The 22800-nt window shown below is 40.2% G+C and overlaps 1 protein-coding gene across 8 annotated transcripts in view; it reads left to right on the top strand.

The window, feature by feature from the left end:
• Positions 1-2327: 2327 nt before the first annotated feature.
• Positions 2328-22800, top strand: part of BIRC6 (baculoviral IAP repeat containing 6) — a 187719-nt gene continuing 167246 nt past the window's right edge. For all 8 annotated transcript variants that reach the window (XM_042789690.1, XM_042789689.1, XM_042789688.1 and 5 more), the window contains exons 1-4: positions 2328-2744; positions 18393-18574; positions 21384-21521; positions 21921-22114. In XM_042789690.1, coding sequence (XP_042645624.1) covers positions 2453-2744; positions 18393-18574; positions 21384-21521; positions 21921-22114 — 806 coding nt within the window. In that variant the 5' untranslated portion in view covers positions 2328-2452. The remainder of the gene's footprint in view (positions 2745-18392; positions 18575-21383; positions 21522-21920; positions 22115-22800) is intronic.

Genomic DNA, 22800 nt, shown 5'->3' with positions numbered 1-22800 from the left:
CTTTGATCCCCAATGGACATATTTTCTTACCAGAACTGTAGTTTTTCAGCTTTTTAGTCTGTGTAATTTGCCATTTTGTTTACATTTTTACCAGTCATTACTGATGCTAAATATGTACTTAAATTCAAACTCTACCCCAAACCTTCAGCTTATTCAGTCTGCTTTTCTGGCTGATGCTTGTGTTGGTTTTAAACTGAACTACTTAAAGTTGATGCTGGACATAAATTGTAGTGTAATACTCTAGTTTGTGATGAATTAAAGGAGAAAAGCTGGTAGAGTAATCGACTTTACACGTAATTTTTGACTTCTGCAGAACTTCTGGTGGATTTACTGCAGTCGTACTAAACCAATTATACCAGCAGCTTATAGTTCTTGTCTGCAAATGTTTTGTGAGCGTTCATACCACATTCTAAAAAAAAAAAAAAATAAAATACACAAGTTAGTGTATTAAAAAAAAAAGGCATGTTAGCTTTGGAATCTTGCATGATAATTTGGTCTTTTGTCTTCTTTCATGACTTACATTTATTTTTTAGCAGGAATATCCAAACTAGTATTAGAAGACTCAACCCTGACCCTGTGAATACGTGTTTAACATCACCACAAACATGAAGGGCGAGGGCACATTTAGGTTGTAGGCTGTCAGAGAGCTTTAATCGTAGTTCTTCTTCGCAGAGCTGTTCATTAGATGTCCATAATGGCTCCCAGGCATCTGAAATGACTATGATTATTCAAATGATGCAAGAATGTTCTGTTTAATCTCCAAATATCTTATTTTCCTCTATACTAATGTTCTGTGAAATTTATAGTTGCAATTTTAACTGTTCTTTTCCACAGACTCGGCACATGTGTAATATGCAATGTAGATATGCACTTAACATAGTACATATTTTGTACACAATTGCAGATTTGCACCTTTTAATCTTAGTATCTCTAGGGTCACCTTTTGCATATGCTGTGCAAGAAATATGTATAAACAGCTCTCAAATGGTTCTGATAGTTTGTAATATCTTTGCATTCAACAAACTCATATTTTTAGATGAGGTATGTGTGTAAATACAAGATGTATTTTATAAAAATTTTGAATTAAACTTGTTTACAGAATGTATGAAGCTCATTTATATTTACTGAATTAAGACATCTATATTCCTATACATGTCATTAATCTCAAGGTTTGAGGCTATAAATAAGTATTACTTCTGTCAAAACTTAGAGCACATCTATCTAGCAAAAAGTACCCTTTCCAAGATGCAACACCTCATTTCAAGGTAGACATGGGTATCACACCTTAATGAGACATGCACTTTGGAAGATCGTCTGTAATTTCCCTCCTACAGCAGCCTGTGCTAACTTGGGTCTTTCTCATAAATTACTCTTCTGTAGAAAACTACATTATATTTGAAACTTCATTATATTTAAGATCACCTGTGGCCTAAAAGCTTTCTCAAATATTATAGTAGAAAGAACATGTCATTTAGATTAAATAATGCATCCAGGTAGGCTTAGCCTGGTCCCTCAGTGGGTGAGACAGGAAAATTTCAGCAATCTCTCCTGTTTTATTGTGCTTATGTCATTTTTGAAGCATGATGAATACCGCTTCAGAATGAAATGCTTCCATGGGTACAATGACTCCATCGCTACTTTTTTTTTTTTTTTTTTGGGGGGGGTGCGGGTGGAAAAATCACTCTGGAACCCCCTGCTCCCCCTCAGGGCCACCGTTCTCAAGGTCCGACTTTCTTCTGAAAGGAGGCCGGAAGCCGACTGCCACTTCGACTTTTTGACTCGGTACCAAAGCTGGAGGCGAGTAAATAGGAGCTTCCCCCCACATCGCTCTTCAGGTACAAAAAGAAAGCCAGGCTCAGAGCCGGGGTAGGAAAAGGCGGCAAACGCCCTCACCCGCTCACGACCCAGTTTTTGTCCGACGGGGTCACGGCCCCTGCACCGACGAGGCCCGGGGAAGGCCGGCGGGCTCAAGCCCCGGAGGGCAGGGAGCCAGGGGGCAGAAGTTACGCCGGCCCCCACAGGACCGCGGCCCGCCGCCCTGAGCCGCAAACCTTCCTCGGCGCGGGGGCGGCCCGTTCCGCCCTCCGCTTATCGCCGCCCGCCCTCCCCCGCGCATGCGCAGTCCGCCCCCCCCCGGTGCCGCGGGCAGGCGGGTGCCCGCCGCGCCGCCCCCGCCCGCGGCCGCGCGCGCTCGGAGCCCTCCCCGCCCCTCTCCGTGAAGAGCGGCTGTTCGCTCCCGCCCCCTCCCCCCCCCCCCCCCCACTTCGTGTCAGGCCGGCGGTCGGTTCCGCATCCGGCGCGGTTGTGTCACTTCCTGCTCACGCTGGCGCTCTCCCTTTCCCCCTCTCCCCGGACCCGGATGGTGACTGGCGGCGGCGGCGGCTCCAGGGACTGTCAGTGAGCGGCTCCCCCCGCGCCTCTTGTCCTGAGGGCGGCGGCGGCGGCCGGGAAGATGGCTGCGGCGGCCTCCTGCTCTTCGGCGGCGGCCTCCTGCTCGGCGGCGGCGGCGGCGGCGGCGCCGGCTGGGCCCGGGCCCGGGCCGGGGCCGGTGTCGGTGTCGGGTGGGCCGGGCTCCTGCGAGTGGCTGCTGCTGCGGGACGGCTGCCTGCGCTGCGACGCCGACGGTCTCTGCAGCCTGTGTTACCACCCGGCGCTCAACGCCATCCTGGCCGTGACCGCTCGCGGCGCCATCAAAGTCATCGACGGCACTTCGGGGGCCACGCTGCAGGCGTCGGCGCTCAACGGTGAGCGCTGCCCCCCCCCCCCCACACACACCCCCCCCACCCCGCGACCCCCCGGGGCCCTCGGCCGCCGCCCGGGGCGGCCCCGGTGGCGGCGGGGCGGCGCGATCACGGCGCTGCGGAGCCGCGGGGGAGCCGGGCCGGAGGCTCGCCGGAAAACAGGCGGCGGGGCGGGCGAGGGGATTCCGCGTGGGGAGGCTCCGGGGGGAGCGGGCGGGCTCGGTTGAGGCCCTTGGTGCCGGGGGCTTCCCCGCGCTCTTCTTCAAGCCAGAACGGTGCCAGCTCTCCAGGGCGGAGGTGCTCGGGTAGGCAGCACTGAGGCGTTTTTCTTCTGTAAAAATGTGTCGGCGTGGCTGCTGAAAGACTAAATGGGGATGGAAGTCTGTACTGCATAGGGCTGTGTTTTTTTTCGTTTAGTTCTTCAGGCGTGTTTGGGGGGGTAGCTTACTGTTGAACCTTCCAAAGATTAGAAGCAGCGTGTTCCAGAGGGCAGGTGCAGTTCTAGTTCTTATTGATATTTGATACCGTAGTCATTTATTTATTGAGCCTTAATCTGGCTTTGTTAAGGAGACTTATTTCTTAAAGGTGTCACTTGTTTTACAGCTCAGAATTATTTAAGTTCGGAATCCTCCATAAAGTTATTTGATGGTATGTTTTTTATATGTATTTGCATAGTTCTCCGGGCTGCTGAGTATCTTGACTTTCTCTGCCGCTAGTAACAGTATCCCTGCTGTTCTGTTAAGGAGGCATGATTATGTACTGACTTTGTAGAGGCTAAGACTGTAGCATCTCCTTAACTGTGAAGCAGCTTTCTTCCTTGTCCACTGACGTTTTTCTACTATTTACAAGCTAGCTCAAGAGAAAAAGATCTATGTGCCATTAACAGCTTTTGTTCCTGGTTCATTCATGGTTCTTAAACTGTGGTACTTGTCAGAATGTGGGCGTGGGCCTTGTTTAGTATATTGTGAGACCAATCCTTAGAGTAGGAAGATATGATTCTTACTAGTTGGGATTCTTACGAGTTGCGTGTTTCCACGTTTAGGTTCCCCTTACGGTTGTATAGTTAAATGTTACCAGTAAGATCTTGCGTAGCTGAGTGGTGGTAGTGGAGGATTGATGTTTGCCACCAGAACATTGCATAGTAATGTCAAGGATTGTATGGAGATACCACAGTCTAGGTAATGTGTATACTTTCACCTTGAAAACCAGCAACTGTACTACAATGTCAAACTGAAGAGAAGAGGACAAAAGTCTGTGATTTCCTTTCATAAGTTAAAGTCAGTAGGTTGTAAAGTGCAAAAGTTAAGTGTTTGGGGCAATTAAAAAAAGTTTTGTGGAGTTATTAAGAAGCTGACAGCTGCTTTTGTTGTCGATTGCTTGTATTGAAAATGAGGCTCCGTGTGGTTTTTCCTGCTTTGTTCAGAATTCAGATTGATCTGCTTTCATAATTCCCTTTCTTCCATACTGTGCTCTCTCCTAAAGAGCCTTTTTTATTAATAACTGAAATTCTTTTATTCAAGCTATGGCCAGAATTTGAGAATTGCTTTGAAGTTGTGGACGAAGAGGGCATAAATCAAGGACATAATCTGTAATTGGTTGTCTGTGTAGGAGATATTTTTCTGTTCGTGAGAATTAAACAAGTGAACTGTAAACCAAAGCCTAAGATGTTGTTTTACACTTTTCTGTGACAGAATCCTTGCAAGAGATTTGATTTAGTATTCAAAAATGCTAATGGCAGTTCTCCCCTAAATAGTAACTATTTAAAAATAATTTACTGCTTTGCTTCTGTTACGTATATTCAGTCATGTATACTTCCTTTAGTGTCAGTCTTCTTTGTAACAGAATGACTGTAAAAGATGAGTTCTACTCCTCCTCACATGAAACAACAGAATTGCTTGCAGTCTACTCAGATTTTATCTGTGCAGTGTAGCTGAGGACTGTGTTACTGGAGAAAATGTATAACCTTAGTTTAGTTTGAAGAAACTTTAAATGAATGTCCTTATAGATTCAGACCATCATGCCTGTCAGAAATCTGGTTCATCTCAGCAGTTGGTGTCTGTTGGGGCTGTTAGCAACCGTGTTTGCTCTCGTTCTCTCTCTCTTCAGCCCGGAGGAAAAGGGAATTCAACTGTTCTCTGATGTCTGCTAGCTTCGTACAGTATGAGCTCCTTTTCATGTAGCATAGTAGTAGTTGGACACTCAGACCTGTAGACCAACTCTGTGCCTGCTCCCTCCCCTGCCATAAATGACAGGTCAGAGGATATTGTTGATTCAGGGACTTCTGGTGCTATAACTAAAAATAGAGTCCCTAGGAATTGGAACTGCTTCTCTTGGAAGACTGCTTGTCCTCCTTGGTAATTGGGGCTGCAGGTCTTTTGACCTGCCAGAAGATTGATTTTGGACAGAAATGCTGTTGCTCATTACCCAAGGAAAAACAAAACATAGCAGGCCTCGTTTTCTAGAAAGCAGAGCAAGAAAAAGGATCCCCCATCAAGGGAGTGGGGGGAGAAAAGGAAACACCACAAGGCCTCAGTGTTGCTTTTACTTGCAGTTGCAGTTCACTGCAGCACTACATTAGGCCTCGAGCTCTTTCTCAGTGAAAAGATTAAACCTGTGGAATGCTGAATCTGGCTGAGCAGTAGAGGCTGTCTTCCTTAGAATGTAAATGTAGATTCCCTTCTCTTTGTGTAAAAGAGCAAGACAAAAGATTCACAGCCAAAAGACAGTTCAGTTATAGATCAGGTCCATACATTAGGATGTGGTCTGTGGTCTGTGTGCTTCAGCTTCTCACGTGAATGCCATTGGTCTGATGTATGTGATGATCCAGGGATTGTTCTTCTGAGCCCAAACTATAGGAATCCAGTAAAGATAATTTATTATTATTATAATACCACACCGAGTCTTCATCAGATCCACCTCTTGAAAGTGTGTGATCATCTTTAATCTGTTTCCTGTATGGGCACTGTAGGCCTATTCAAGAGGGCTAAGTGATCATTTGCAACAGTCCAAAGCATGGTAGTGAATAAGAGTACCATTGGTAAGGGGAAAATCCTGTAACATTAATCTTTGTTGTACCTGGTCATGGGGTTGTCCTTTTTATTCTACCAAGGCTGTTGTGTGCACACTATGCATTTCAGAGAGCCAGCCTGGGATTGCAAGGACAATTCTTGTGATTGCTGGATATGATGCGTTTCTGTGTGTTTCCTAGTTGTGGTTAGTCAGGGCTAGTTTTGAATCTGTCATGCAAGTCTATCAAGTACTTTATTTTCCCTTTTAGGCAGTTACATATTTGCGTGCTTTCAGTTTCAAGTTGAACACTGGTAACCAAAGACCATGAGTGATCAATGTCCAAATGCAGCACTGAGGATGAACCTTTTCCTCTGCCTCAAAAAAAACAAAATTAAAAAAAAAAAAACAAACAAAAAACAACAAACCAACCCAAAACAAAAAAGCCAAGACAAAAAAAACCCTGAAGAATCAAAAAGAGCTTCGAGAGTAATCTTGAGTGACTCTCTTAGTGTTTATAGAAATATTTGATTTATCAGTTTCTTGTATTTAGAAATAAAGCAAGAAAACGGCTTTAGCTGGGAAAGTGCTGTAATTCCCAGAGAAGCTTGTCCAGAAAACATTAAGAAACTAAAATGTACTGTCAGGAGGACAGTGACCATTGTGAATGTTTCTGTAGTTTTTTCTAGATTGATTTTACAGAGCAGTAGCTTCAGAGCCTTGTTCACTAGAATGCAGTGTTTCATAGCTAAAGCCTTCTAAAATACTATAGAGGCCCTAACAGTAATCAAAATACAAACTTCCGAATCCATACAGGGAAGGATCTCTTCCTTGTACTTATGTGCCAGTTCCTATAGAGGAAATTGAGACTCTGCATTATCTATCACCAGAGGACCTCAACTGCTGTCCCTCCAACACGATTTAGAAAGCAATACATCCCAGCCCAGGAGGCTCACCTGTGGCAGCAAGTTCAACACCATTGTTTATCTGTCAGCTTTCCCTTTTGGGAAGTCCTGTTTGTCTTCATCTGGATCACTTTGAATTATGGAGCCTTGGAAGTCTATCAAGGGATATCTGGTTCTGGTTTTTTTTTTTTGATTCCTTTCCATGTGATGCAGGAGGCAAAACGAGAAGAAAATTCCATCTTGGAAGTCATGGAAGTGTACGCTTCTTATAATCTCTAGAAAGAAACTGTTGGGATACTCTGCCATCTAATTCTAGCCTTGAATTATTTTAAGACATCAGCAGTAGTTGCAACTGTTTCAGTCTTACTGTGGTAATACTGCTTAAGTTGTCTTCTTAATTCCTCAAAATTGGGGCGAGTTTCTTCATCTTCTTGGCTCTTACTTTCATTTGTTCAACTAAGAGACCAAAAAAATCTTAATAATAAAGGAAGTTGCTATTAATACAGAATTTTCTCCTCCTTTATTTTCTCATCGCATGGGGAGTATTGTCAAATATCTAGTGATCTGCTATAGCCCACCTTGCATTTGAGTATACTTGGATGGCAGTGCTAATCTGAGTAAAATGCTTCTCAGAGAGCTCATTCTATTGATTTATGAGATCTTAAGGTCATTCATGAAAAGACTTAAGCGCTTGAAAAAACAGAATAGGAGAATTGTTAGATTTGAGTTCAGTGTTTTATATCGCTAAAGGTTCTAGACTGCTGTGTGCTCCCTTTGTCTGCTAGCTTAATCAGAGCATGTCATATATCCCTTCTTACTTGCTATGTGTCTTGCCAGACTGTCAGGGTGCTGTTAATTGGTATTCCAGGCTCTGTGGAAGCACATCTGGATTATCTTCTGCAGAAGCTAAAATAAAGTAAAAAATAGAGATCTCTTCTTTTCGCATGACTTTAAAGGAGTGTTTGCATTACTGTGTTTATTGCAGGGATCCAGAAGTAACAACAGACAGTGGTGCAGGCATATGTCATGTTGCCAGGCAAGATGGCATGACAGTTTTCATTTTATTAACAGATCATTCATGTCTGGATTCAGGGCTATGCTTTAGTGTCAGATAATCAGGAATTTCTTAGCCTTCTGCAGATGGACTTTGAAAAAGGTCTTCTGCAGGAAGATAGAGGTTGAAATGCTTCTTGCTGACCTGAAGAGGAAATGCTGTGCTCTGTGTCAGGGATTTGAACTTTGACTTCTTGCCCTTTTCCATCTCACAGGTAGTTAAGGTATTTCTCATCGATATGAAGAATCCTCGGGAAAATACTGATTTTCAACTAAAGTGCTGATTGTGGTCCAACTTTGGTCAAGACAGCTTTTAATATGCTTATGTGATAAACCCTTCAGCTCAGCTCCCGGTCATGTTGTATACTGTATTATATAAAATGTAGAAGAAACTTGGAAGAAAGATTCTCTGGCAGAGATAATTCATTAGTTCAAGTCCAGAACACTGTGAAAGAAAGCAGGTGAATCTCTGTTGGACACAAAGGAATGGAAACATGGAGAAGGTTTTTGCATTGGATTGCTCAGCCTGGTGATTTTTAGAAGCCTTGATCTTTTTACTATTCTGAATATGATGGTGATCAGTAGTTTGGATCCAATATACTCTCCTATCCTGTAAGTGGTCCTTTCTAGCAGCTCACCGTAATGTTAGCTGGCTCAGTAGAACCCCTTTCTGAGTCTTTAGTTATATTGTTTATAACAATATTTTTATGGTTGCTACTGCACTGGTATCCATAACCTGAGTTTAACTGAAATACAACATCTAGGATTTTATAAGACAGTATAAGAAAAATCTTTCCTAGACTGAAGGTTCATCTTAATTGTTTCTCTCAAGCTTCTAACAGTGATTATGCCTGATTTTTTTGGAATGGTGTTGATCTGTTATTTCAGGGTTTTTTTCTGAGTTACTTTCAAATCAGGAAACAAAGCTGTCCAACCTTGCTGTTATGAGGATTCTTTAATTCTCCCTCAACAGTACGGCGTCTTTCAAAAATGCTTATTAGATGGTCTTGGAGGTAGAGATAAGGCTTGCGACTACGTGGACTCTTGACACCTGAGCATATCAGTCTGTCCTAGGTCATGTTATGAGATAGCTTGTTGCATGTTGTCTATTCCTCTGGGATCAGTAGCTGCTCACTATTTTCTTATTTTTAAATAAAAAATTTACACATGGATCGGTTCACTTTCCTGGTGGTTCTTAAGTGATGCCACAGTATTGCTTTCTGCTGTTAGAAAGCTGTCCTTTAAATAGTTAATGCTTGCTTAATTGCAGTGACTGCTTGCAGTCACCAGATGAGTGCTTATCACCGCGGGGACAGTTCAAGAAAGAACAGCTATTGCCTCAGTTCTTCCATTTGTGAAGCACACGTGGATACAAACACTTGCAGCTCCTTTTGGTTTCTGTGGAGTCAAATACTGGATTGTGTATTGTCTCAATTTCTCTGCCGCTTTGTCTCTGGGAAGAGTATCGAGATCCAGTAAGGACTTCATGCACACTGCTAGTCAAAAGGTAGACAGGAAGTCTGGTATATGCAAAACATGTATTTTGAAGATTTGCATGTATGTTAGTGGAAAGAGCACTTCACAGATAAGGATGATGCACAAGAAACAAGGGAGAAAGAACAGCTTTTGTTTTACAGCCCAGATTAGAAGTGTAAAATTATGGAAATAATAACTGATCTGTCACATAAATGTAAATAAGTTTAAAATTTTCTTGAGATAGTTGCTAGGGTTGTTCAGTGAGTATTTTATTGAAAATTTTTTAAATGTGTAACTTAAGAGAGGAGGGAATTTGCTTATCAGTTAAGTAGTCTGGAAAATTAGTAGCATTAGTGAATACGCATATCCAGTCTCAAGTGCTGGTTAATGAAGGCTTGCATAGCATACAGTCTGTCAGAAGTTCTTCAGCCCCTGTACAGTTCGTGGAGGGAAAACTGTTTGATCACCTGACTGTGAAGCAATCAGGATCTCATCTGAGCATTTGGCAGCTGCAGCAGAAGAGTTTGATAAACTTTGTTTACCAGGCAACAGACTACAGAGACTCTATTATGAAAATCTCCTTATGGAAAGGAAGAGCTGGGAGAGTGAGAGATGGGACTGAGCACTGTGATGGATGGAGTGGCTGGATGGCAATGGGTTAGGAAAGTAGGAAGCTGGGCAGATGGCGGTGAAGACTGGGAAGATAGGGAGTGTTTTACTGGAGAGCAAAAAGGTCCTGTGGTTGTGGAGAAATGCTGTGACAGACTTTGACCTGTCTTCTGTGAGATCCTAGATTAATTTTGTGATGTAGACCATGACATGCTTAATAGACTTTTCTTAATAGTGGATTTTTTCAGTTTAGTTTTATATAGCTTTTGTAAGTCAGAACGAACAAGATTAGTATTTTTCAACAAATTATCATCTTTCCAGCAAATAATCTCCATTCAGTACAGAGGAGGGAAAAGTTCTTACTCTGAACTTTTGGAGGAACCTGCTTCATACCACCTATAGAAGAAGCCTGGCAAGACCAGTATTACAAGGCTTAAGTTAGCTTTTCAGAACGTCCCCTTTTAGTGACAGAACTAAAGTTAAGTCTATATAGTCACCATGTTCAAATATTCCTATGCTGCAAATAGGTGTCTTAAATGTCAAAGGTCCTTCAATTTTGCCAGCTTCTCTAAGTAATTTGAAAAAGCATCCTGGAGAAGAGTTTAACTTTTAAATATGACTTGATATAACATGAATGGATCCAGTCTCTTCTTCGGCTTTCCTATGTCGAAGCAGTTATTAGGAGATTGTGAGAATGAATGTAATTAGTTTGAAATACTCATAAGAATTTTGTGGACTTGGAGCCTGGTATACTGGACTCTGAACTGACTCCTAATGCCAGAATGAAATGTTGGAGTTGTGCTGAAAATATGAAATACCAGCTAAACGCTCAGTAGTTATTATATAAACCATAGCTAGAGAAATTGTCAAGAACCATAGACTATAAATCCATTTCAATGCCTGTATGTGTGCAATTTTGGTATTTCCATCTTAAAAAGAGTGTAACAGAACTAGAAACTTAAGGTGTGGGATGACTTACGTATGTCAGACAGTATTCAGCCTGAAAAAGATGATGATGGGATGACTGGGAATGGGGAGGTAAGAGAGTGAGAGAGGTTTGCAAAATTCTGGTTGTGTGAAAAATGTGAATTGGGAGTTGATTGTCTCTTCTAGTACAAGAGCTGAGGCATCAAATGAAGTAACTTTGGGAAGTAGTAAAATACGGAACTTCTGGCTACAGAACATTGTGGAAGCTAGATGTTTGTGGAATTACAGCAGTGTAGGACAGACTGATGGGAGAATAACTTATCAAAGGTCATTATATAAAAAATAAATCACTTCTGGCTCCAAAGGTCCTTGAGCACAAAGTAGAAGGGGCTGAAAGCGTTAAAGGAAAATAATATTGTATGCTACCCTTTCTTAAATTCTTCATTGACCACTTGGTTTAGACCACTGTCTTGGACAAAATGTGTGGTCATGTGCCTTATCCTCTGATCCAGTATAGTTGCCTTTGTGTTCAGTCTTGTATTTCCTTAAAAGTAATGTCAAAAAGAGAAAGATTGGTAGTAACTCAGCAGTTTAACAGAGCTGTTGAACTACTTCTGTGTTATGGAAAGCTGCTGTTAGATTTTTCTCCTAAACCCTTTTTTTTTTTTTTTTTCCAGACTAAATTAGCCCAGTTTTCTTAGTCTTTCTTCACCTGTTGGATGCTCCAGCCCTTTGACTGGCTTAGTACCCCTTCATGGGACTTTCACATATGTGCTGGTATCTCAGATGGAGGATGGAAGTCAGACATGGTATTTTGGATGTGGCTTCAAAATTGTTGAGTAGAGGAGACTGATCTTCCCCCAGTCTACTGCCTGTGTGATCCCCTGTGTGGTAACAGTTTGTCGCTGCAAGGATGCATTGCTGCCTCTTGTTCAGCCTGTCCATCAGGATCCCCAAGTTTTCTGTTGGGTTGCCACCTAGGGGGTTGGTCTCCAGCTTCTGTTGATGTACGGAGTTACGTTCCATACCAGGTGTAAGCCCTTGCATTTGTCTTTGTTGAACTTCAGAAGGTTTGTGTCAAGCCATTTCTCTGGCTTTTTGAGATCCTTTTAAAAGGCAGCCCTGCCATTTAATATATCAGTTGCCCTCAGTCGCCTCCTGTTTGGTGTCATCCACAGTCTTGCTAAAGATGCAGTCTGTCCCATCATCCAAGCCATTGATGAAGATAGTAAACCGTATGAAGCTTTGCTCAATGCCACTCATAACTGGCTGCCAGGTAGGTGTTGAATCATTAACTACTAACTTTGCACATGGCAGTCTAGCCAGTTTTTCTCTTGACTTGTAGCCCACCCATCTGCTTTTGAGAACTTCCTGCTTCTCCCAGCTTGGTATTTTGGAAGCTCCTTGTAATATTGGGGTTTTTACAGGGGGAGCGGGTGCTAAGCCACTTCCTGCCAAACAGTCTTGGGGTTTAAAAAGCGCCATAACTGGAGATGCTTTCTCCTGTTAGAGAGTACAGGATACATAATGGGTGCAATCAGATACTCTAGCCACTTTAGTGTCAAAAAGAGGAACTGGTGGTAAAATTTCATCTGGCAACGTTTCTTTGTTGTGAAATACTGTGATGGGAATTGCTCTTGAAGAACGGGAACTTCCTGTTACTGAGCTGTGAAGTATTCCTCACCTGTCTCTGGTTCTGGGTGGATGCTGTGTCAGCTGTCTGTCTGCAATTTGTGAAAGACAACTTTCCTGAAAATTTGTAATCATAGTTTTTCACTTTGGGAAAAATTTGAGGAAGACACTGTCCTCTGTGAAGTGTTTGCAGCATAGCAGGTACTTAAATTTTCACAATTTACCTGAGTTTGCAGGAAGGATTGTAGAATGCCTCGTGAAATCCTTGGTAATTTGTTCTTGGGATAATGGTATAAAGGTTTGAACAATTGCATTCTGTATGGCATAGAAGGCAGCAGTAATGTTAGATACATGGAGATCTGAAATGAAGAGCGTGGGCACAAAGAGCTCACCAGTGTCTTCCTGCTGATTCAGTCTCCGTTTAAGTCTGTAGAGTGGAAGGAGGACCCTGTGCCTGCAAAGCTAGTGAGATATGAACTGCCTTGACCTCCGTGGGTTTTTGTTTATGTTCTGAAACCTTTTAAGTGTTAATGTTAGCTTCTGTTAGTAGCTGCTTGATCAGACACATCTAGTTAATATTCATATGGCAGTCTGCAATGCTTTGGCCCATATAATACCTCTTCCTATTCTAATAAGGATTATTAAAAGCATCTATCATATAATGAAGCTGATACTGAAACAATTCTGTCCTGTTTGTTGCTAAAGGAAAAGATAAACTGTAGATCGCATGTATTGTTCTTGATGAACTAAATCCAGTTTTGTCAGATAAGGGAGTTTGAAGGTGCTTTGTGTTTTTAAGCTGAGTATTTCTGCCTCCTTTAGCGTTCTTGCTGTTTGGAGAATGTTTTCAGTTTTCTTTCCTGTTTCAGCTCTGAATGTGTTTTTGTTTTATTCATTCATTTTGGACTGCTCTTCCAGGTGGTGTGGCAGATGGACGTGTGTGCATATAGTGAAATCTAAAAGAGAAAATGTTACTTGTGTATAACTGGCTTAAGCCCATGTACATCATTCATCTAAAATAGCAACTTGGACTTGTGTTCATAAAATAGATTCCTTTTCATCCTTTCCTCAAGTCTGCAAATGCTTTTGTTTTGGGCAAGGAGGGACCTGTAGAGTGTCTTCATGGTGGCAGCAGAGTGCTTTGCTGAGGTGATTTTTAGAGCAAACCCAAGAGATAATCTGTAACTGATAAATTCAGTAATGATGGACAGTCATGGCCTGGTTTGGTGATGCCTTAGCCATCTTCTCGTTACTGTGTTCCCAAGTACTCATAACTACCATGTCATTTTCCTTTGGGAGCAACGGATGTAAAGCAATTTAGAGACAACTTTTTTTTTTTTCAACTTTTTAAACCATACTTGCAGTGGTTTGCTTTTTGTCCTCCTTTGTGTGAAAATACTACCTTTTGCAGCTAATTCGTAGTTGTGATTTTATGTAGTATTAGTTCAAAATAGGTTCCTGTAAATATAGCAAGACAGCAAGTTAAACTTTAAGACAGATTTTTAAATTATTATTATTTGTACTGTAAAACTTCCTTAAACTGTAGGTGTTCTGATATGCTTGCCGTGGCAAACTTGTGTTACTTAGGTAGCACAGAGCAAGATGTTAAACTTGCTAACTGGATTTTTCAGTTGATTATATGATTATGTGAAAGAGTAGCAATAGGAAAGGTACCTGCCTTGAAACAAATGAGGACAACTGATACATATGGGTTTTTTTTATCCCAGGTACGTATGAAAAATGTGTGAAAAGTAGCTGAGCAATGTTCTGGCAAGAAGCATTTTTATCTTCAATGGAAAAAGTAGTTGTGCTGTCCTCTAACCTGGCATTTGGAAGGAGTTTCACACAGCATATTACCATGAGCAGTAATATGACCTAAACTAGAAGCTTTACACCCACACTTCACAATAGAAAGGGAAAAATTAAAATTTTATTTTTAATCCTAACAGAAATTTTAAGGGCTTCTGCACTTACACCATTCCCTTCTCTTGAGTTTTTGGATTATTTTGCCTTTAAATAACTTGATATTCAAATCTAATGACACAAAGTTAATAGGATGGATAGGACTTTTGATCTCCTGAAACTTTATCCATTGAGCTTCCCATGGTTGCAGTATTTTGAAATGAGTATTGAGATACTGTTTGGATATCCTACTTTAAATTGGAAGTGCAAAACCTGTTACCAGTGCATGTAATGTGTGTGTTATGCCCAGCTGATGGGATTTCTATTTCTCCAAAAATGTTTAATTCTTAATCTAAAGACCTAGTTGCATTCATAGATTGAAGTTATGGATGTTCCTTTAGATATTAGATTGGTTTTGGATGTTAGCATTATGGAATTAGTGTGATGATGCATGCGTTTACCACTTTCACTTTACAGCTGCAGGTAAAAGTGGTAGTTTCTAAATGACAGTAAATTATTTGGGGTTTTTGCATGCTGTGGATTGTGAGCTTATTGTCAAGAGAATTGTTGGCTTTGTGATACGTTTTAGTGCCATTCCTGGCTAGCAGTTTTCAAGGTGAATTAACTTTTTTTCAATATTAGAAAAAATCAAAGGTGTTAATATCAACATTAACCTACATCTCTTCTTGATGGTGGCTGTGCATGTTCAGGGTACAGCTGCTTTCTCTTAAGCTCTAAAGCATTGAGGATAAAGCTATCTGTGACGGAGAAATGGAGGCAAGGTTTTCATCTTCTACTTCCTCAAACGCAAGGCCAATTCTCTTAATTAGTTTGGTTCATCTTAATGCCTGCAGATGAGGGGGCAGAGTAGATGCTGCTTAGACTGTTGTGTATTCTCCAAACAAGTTTGTTTTCTGTAATAGTTTTTGTAGGTCAGATTGTGATCACAGGAAATTGCTGATCTCTGTTCTGTATCATTTGAAACAAAGGCAGTGGAGGGGGAATGTTCCTTTTCTCAAATTCTTCATTTCTGCAATCTGTTGTTTATTTGCATTTAAGTTTTTAGGTTGCTAGTTCTAAGCTTGTTATAGATGATGTACCATAATGTAGTATGCTACTGGACTTGCACTTCTAGCATGCTAGCAGCCTGCCAGGTTTTCTTATAGGAACTGACAAAATACTTAAGGAATTGTTTGTGAGTTGTTTTTAATCCTAGGCAGATAAGCTGGAGATATTGGGAGAAGCTACGATCCACTTGTGTCAAAACTGGAAAAGCAAAATTGTTAAAAGCTTTGAATTACTATTTCTCCTTTCACCATCCAAAATAAATTGCAGCTGAAGAAATTAAGGCTAGAATAACAATTGGATTTTGATGATCTGGCTTAAGTTGTTCAGAGAGTTTATGTGAAACTTTTGAACTGTGATTTGTGAAGATGCAGATCACGACTTGCTGGTGGTAAACTTAACCAGGCTGGACAGGCAGGATGTAGTGTTGTAGTGCCAGCAGTAGGTTTTTCAAAGGATGTTGGTCGGAGTCCTTTGGCACATTACAAAACGCTGATCCTGAGTTAGAAAGGACCCTTTCACCAATGCTTTGAGGAAGATTAAACTTTTCTAGGCATTGCTTCTGCAGTAGTGACTTCTTCTGTAGTGATCACTTTTAAGTTCTTTAATTTCCTGGTTCTCAACCTACTGTTTTAATCATATGGTCAGCCATATGTGAACTATGATATAGTTTGTGACTAGTAGTAGAACCATCTTGAAATGTGTTTTCTGAACCTCAAAATTAAACTCCTAAGCTTGCAAAATAGCTTGTCAGCAGTTCAGAGATTATTCAGAGTGTAAACCAGTTAGTTGCAGAATGTGTTTCCCAGGGTATCCAAACAACACTAAATATTGATTGAATCATTTCCTTGAAGCTCCCTCGACTTAGGCTAAGGGAGCTTGCTTTGTTTTTGTGCTCTGAATACAATACAACCAGCAGCTGTAAATAACTTTCTAGAGATAGTTTGGCCCAAGTCTTTCTGTCAGTGTAACCAACCAAAATATTAACCAGCACAGGGAGAATTGCAGCTGTTAGGCAATGTATTTCTTGTGCTGTTGTTATAACTTTGTTTTGTTTCTTAATAGAGCAGAAATATGTTGATTAGGCATGTTATCTACCTTACTAGTAACCTTCAGTGGCTTCTAAAAATTAGAACTATTTACACAGAGGATGTTAGTTAGCCCTGTGGTAGTTTAAACATGAGATTTCACTAACTTCACTACAGAAATGATAAAATAAACATGGTCTAGCCTGGATAGCCGCAAGGGCTGAGACTCTTACAGGCTGCTGAGCTCCTGGTCGTAGGGCATGAGCGTGTTCCGGTGCTTGACAGGAAACATGGAAAGTGCAAAAGAAAGTGTCCATGGTGTTGGTAGTCAGAAAAAAGTGAACTGCTTTTCCCAATTTCTTTGGTAATGAGGAGGAGAGAAGTGATGGCTTAAAGAAAGTGTCTTGTAGTTATCCATCACATGGATCACACTGAATAGACTGCAAACACCATGTGAATCTACTGAGGCTTCTAGTTTAGGGCATCAGATACCTTTCAGTTGATTTACATAATATATTCCAGTACACTGTTGAAACTAATACTTTAAAAGACATTAAAACTTGTATTTGAATTTTTGTTGAAACTTACTTTTCTTTAGAATGAGTTACTTCCTTGCCTGCAGCTGTGTTGTCTGTAGAAAGTCTTGTGTTAGGAACTCCAATGTATTGGCAAAAATACAGTTTGAAACTAGTTGATTTGCCATTCAGAAGACCCTTTTTTGTTGAGCTAGAACTAATGACTTCACAACTATCAAGTGATTCCAGGGCTCTTGAAATGTTTCTGACTGTTACAGCAATGATTACAGTTGCAGTATACTTCATGTAGGCAAAGGCATATGTCCTGTATTTTGAGTGCATATGAGTCATTATTTCCAAAGTTTTGGTGAGAAGGGCAGCTGACAACTATTCTTGACCGGAATTTTTGAGAGAGGATACCACAAATGCAGTGTGGTCAGATTGATGTGCCCTATATTTGGAGAAACTTTCATTTCCATTTAACTGTATCAAAGTGTGAAGACAACAGACTCATGTAGCTGTCTTTATCTGGATTCTTTGTCTGTATGCTAGCTACCTAAATGGTTATTTTTAATTATTCATAATAAAAACAGTGTCCGGTGTCTGAGGAGAGCGGAGAACAGGGACAGGACTTGATTAATGCAAAATTTAATGAAACTCCTGTTCCTGTGCAACAAGAAGAGATCTATGTTAACAATCCAGCAATTTCAGCTTTGCCTTTTGGATGATGTGTCCGTATTCTTATAACATAGATACAATCTGCTTCTGTAGTAGCAGCAGGTTATGCTTTATGTGAATGAAAGCAATTTGCTTTCTACACGGGTAGCATATTACATGGATTTAGTTTTATAATCCAGCCAGCCTTAGATGCGTAATAATGTCAAGTAACATTCAACATTTCTGGCAATAATATCCATTGCCATAGCCTTTCCTTATTTATCTGCTGACAGGCTTCCTCCACTCCCACTAAACTTCTCTAACCTGTTACTGCTATCACGTGTGCAGCGCTGAGCAGAAATAAGGTACCTTGGTGTCTCAAGAAAGATGTGTAGCATTGGCACATGTTATGTGCTGTATTTAGTTTTTAGAAGATTGAGTATTGATTTGCTTGATGAAATGGTGCTAATCAGCCTTAACGGTAGTTTAGCAGTTTTGTCTTAATTTTCATGCTGATTTGTACAGTTTAAATCTTATTATTGATTGTCAGCTAACAAAGTACGTCAGGCATCTACATTAGGCTTGGAAACAGTAGTTTAAGCCTTCTGGTAGGAGTAGGACTTGAATGATGGCTTCTACTTCAGGAATAAAATGGTTGTAGTTGTTGGTGGAATGTATAGATTTTGGTTGTTTGTTTTTTAATGTAGGAAATAGAAGTTTGGTGAAAGTTGTAGCAGCTAAAATGGTAGTTTTTGAGCATCTCAAGAAGTAAAGATTTTGCTGAAGTGTTACATTACTTTCTGTAACAGATATTTAAGGTCTTTTTATAAAAGCTGTTTTCTAATTGGATCTTTGTTTTTGTCTTTCCCTTTATAGCTAAACCAGGTGGACGGGTGAAATGTCAGTATATTTCTGCTGTGGATAAAGTGATCTTTGTGGACGATTATGCAGTAGGATGTAGAAAAGATCTCAATGGCATCTTACTGTTAGACACAGCTCTGCAAACGCCTGTTTCAAAACAAGATGACGTGGTTCAGCTTGAATTGCCGGTTACAGAGGTAAGATGTGGAGGAGAAAAAAAAAGTATGTAAATAACTCTGTCGGAAATACTGAAACCATACATTTGACTCTGAGTTTCTAGTGTGATATTAATAGCATGTAATGGAAAAGTTTCTTAGTTATTAGCTGTCACAGGGCAATGGCTTTTTGCAGTTATCTTTATCTCAAACAAATAGGGGCTTGCCTCATCAAGAGCACGTTATTTCAGATGAAAGAACATTTTAGTGACCAGAAATAAGGACTTGTTTCCAGATCCTTGTCAGTACTTATGTATAGAATCTATATGTACTTCCAGAAGTCAGTCTGGGCTGCTAGTCATCCTTGATTTTTCTTTTGTTTTAGGCTTTCAGGGGAAAAAAAGACAATTAAAATCAGTTAATATGGTCTTGCTATATGTGAAGAATGAATGCTGGAATCTAACTTTTCTGGCTAGGTCAGTTGGCCTAATGAAAGACTTTTTTCCCTGCAAATGGCTTCCCTTTTACATTTGGACTATTGCAGCTGTAACACGATTCCTCCTGATTTGAGACAATATAACCAAGCATTCAGTATTGATTTAAGCGAATCTAATGTATATGTTTTTGCTTAGTGTAATGCTGAGGATTTTGTTGCATTGGTTTACCCTCAGCTAGCATGGCAATTCTTGGGTGAGGAAACATGTATGTTCTTATTCTCAGATATTGCCTAATACAAGATAGCTAGTAATTGCTTCTGTTCTGAGGCACTTGGTGATGAGGAAAGTAGTTTTCACCTTTGTAGTGGTCATGAAGTGGTAGACCTGGGAAGGAAATCTGTACAATAGGTTTCATTACAAGCAAGATTAATTATTTGCTTGGGAAAAGCATAGAGCATCTGCCAATGGTAATAATTGGAAGAGTGCTTACAGGCGAAAAAACAAAACTGGTCTATCAGATCCAGATTCTAAATCTTTAAAGCACTCTGAGAAAAGAGCACTTCACACTCATCTCTGTGGGAAATAAATTTGTATTGAATGATGCACCTCCAATTGCATAGATGCTTATTATGAACCAAAAATGTGTGTTGTATGTGAGGTTTTTAACTGCTTGTTTTGAGTAGGGGTAGCAGCAATAAAATGTTGCTTCACAGAGGTCTCCAAAGAGAGCTTTCCAGGTTCCTCAGGCTTGCTGCCACTAGTAGAATTTTTACACCCTTTGCGGGTGACTACAAAATCCTGGTATATGTGGCTGACTATGAAGAGACTGATAGAGGTCAGCATTTCCTTTCATTAGTTTTGCTGTTACTAGTTTGCAGTCTCACATGATTCAATACAACCTGTAAGTTTGTGTCAGTTTGAGCTAAAGATTCTTTGGTTTTAAAGAGTTTACAGGCCCTTAATTCAAGATATAGAACGCTTCTCTAGAAGAAAAAAATGGAAAATACTGTAGTTCAGTAGGAATAGATTTGGGGACTTCATGGCCAAATTGGTGAGGTGAGAAGAAAAACATTAGCAGTCTTCAGTTATTACTTGTAATTTTAAAGAGGAGGCACCCAGACTTCAGAAAATTTTAGTAAATACTAACCGTATATCATACAAATGGATCAGTCCACGTCTTTCATATCAAAGGGAGGTCAAGAACCTTTATCCAAGGAAGAGCCTTTATTTTTTGTTAGTCTCTAACTTTTCTGCAAATTTTTTGCACTTAATTTAAGTAGGCTTTTTATATGATTGATCTGCTGGCAATGCAGTGCATCTTTATGCATTTCTGATTGGCAGCATTGAGAAGTTATGTTGCAGCCCCTGTGGTGTTTTTACTTCCCATAGAACACTGTAAATTTATGAACTTCCGTTGTTTTTCTGTCATCTGCAAGAGACTTGGGAAGTATGAGTCTACCAGAATTGTAATTGTCTTTTTAAAAAAATCTGAGAAACAGATACAGCCTTAGCTGGGGGACTGATTTGCCCTATTTCTGTCTGTCTTCCACTGAAGTCCCCAAGGACATAACCAAGTGGCCATTGGACCCATTCTGTTTGGAGCAGTTTGTGGCTGTTTAAAGGACTGGCTGGCCATTGCCATTGGGAAATATTTCCCTGTGTTTGTAACTTGAAAGATTTTATGTAACATTTTTCAGATGTTATTCTACCTAACAACAGATACAGAATACTCTGTCCTTTGCACATAAAGCATACCTTCAACTCTTACCTGTCAACGTGAAGTTATCAGACAGAGGGACAAGCTAGAAACAGATGGGAGTTGGAAGGAAAAAAAGTCTATAAGTGGATGTTTATAATGTTCTTTTCTAGATGCATTATTTGAGTTTTAAGAATTTCTAGATTCTCAACTAGCCTGTTCTTTTCTGCTTCATTTTTCAGTTTCATTATGCTAGCATTGTAAGGAATTTATCTATAATTTTGTTGCAACGTTGTTTTCCTCATTATCATTTACTTTTTTTAAGATGCAAATCTACTCAGAAAAATGTCAAGACTTTGTTCTTGCTCTCATTTTTTGTCCCTAAAGCTGAATGAGCCCTTTTGAAGGGAAGCATTGGGCAACAGATGTCTCCGTTTTGCTTGGCTTTAATACATGTTCTGTTTTAATTGTTTATATGACTGACTTGTTTAAAATTTGGTAATATTGCCCTTGAGGGAACTTGTAGTAATTACTGTCTCTATTGCTGAAGTTTATCCATTGTTTGGCCTACAAAGTAAAATTTGAACTGCTTACTCAACTCTGAGTCTTTTATGGGAATTATGCTGATATATGATGAAGTAGGATATATAACAGGTGTAATTATTGTATGTAGTTATTCAGCATGGATGCTAACTTTTCTTGCACAACTGCATTTTAGGCTCAGCAGCTGTTATCTGCTTGCATAGAAAAAGTAGATGTTTCTAGCACAGAGGGATATGACTTATTCATCACACAACTGAAGGATGGTTTAAAAAATACCTCACATGAAACAGCAGCAAATCATAAAGTTGCAAAGGTAGGAATTTGTGTCTGTACTGTCTAACGTGGATTCTCAAGTTTAATTTGCTTGACTACCATTATTGGAGTGTACAAAATGCTTCACTTAGTGTGGTGGATTTTGTTTGAAGAGGATGAAATGTCTTATGTGTTCCTTAGTTCCTCTGTGTGAAGTTTCACTTGTTATGAGAACAGACAAGGTTAGTTTCTTTCTGATAAACCCAAGTGAGCTTAAAATCTGAAGTTATTTCCTTGCATTATGTCCATGTTGCTTTAGTGTGTCCGCTCTTGTATTATTTCTTGAAATCAAGAGGATGCAAGAAGTGTGTTTGGTTTTGCTTTTGACACTTTTGAGATTGATTGGTTTGTAGATGTTAAAATATTAAAATGTAAACTAGGACTTTTTTTCTTAATTTAGTGGGCAACGGTTACGTTCCACCTTCCTCATCATGTTTTGAAGTCTGTCGCCAGTGCCATTGTAAACGAACTCAAGAAGATAAATCAAAATATTGCTGCCTTACCTGTAGCATCCTCTGTGATGGATAGGTTATCTTACCTCTTACCCAGCGCACGACCAGAACTTGGTGTGGGACCTGGTCGATCTGTGGACAGGTATATTAAGACAAAATAAGTGAAGAATTTGACCCCTTATCTGTGTTAGAATAAGCTCTTAGATGACTAATTTATTTGCTGAAGGAATTAGTCTTATTCTGTACTTCCTTGCTCTTACACGTACCGCTAATTAACCATTTCATGCACAATGAACTGTACATATCACTAAGCTTAGAGAGACCTTCATGAGTGCCACAAGACGGTTTTGTTTGGATTCTGACTTTAATGCCAGGCAAATTGAATTCACTTGGCTCTTAATCTTGACATACACTTTCAGAAAGGTAACAATAGCATCCCTAAATAATAGTTCCCTAGGTAGTATTGTAACATATTAATGTGATATGTTCATCTAGACTTCATCATGTTTGATTATGGGTTTTATCTGAACAATCAGGTGCATGTGACTGGCTACTTAAGTTACTGGCTTTACTCAAACTGGTACTGAAACCTTACTGAGACTGCGACACTGAGAAACTGCATAGCTGTAAGAGCATATGTATGCCTCTTCTGAATGCAAAGAGAGCACTCATTTGTCTACCAAAGCATACATACTATGCTGCATCATGAATCAGTTCCTTTCTCCTCATACAATGAAGAGTTACGCCCATATTTTGTGTTTTAGAATTTTAGGAAATTGTTACCTTTGCAGAGTATACCTATATGTTACTTTTGAGCTCTCTAGTCAC

The sequence above is a fragment of the Tyto alba genome, unplaced genomic scaffold (genome assembly GCF_018691265.1).
Source record: "Tyto alba isolate M040663 unplaced genomic scaffold, T.alba_DEE_v4.0 Super-Scaffold_16, whole genome shotgun sequence".
In the NCBI taxonomy this organism is placed as follows: domain Eukaryota; kingdom Metazoa; phylum Chordata; class Aves; order Strigiformes; family Tytonidae; genus Tyto; species Tyto alba.
Note: the sequence above shows the minus strand (reverse complement) of the source record. Positions and strands in the feature narration are given on the sequence as shown.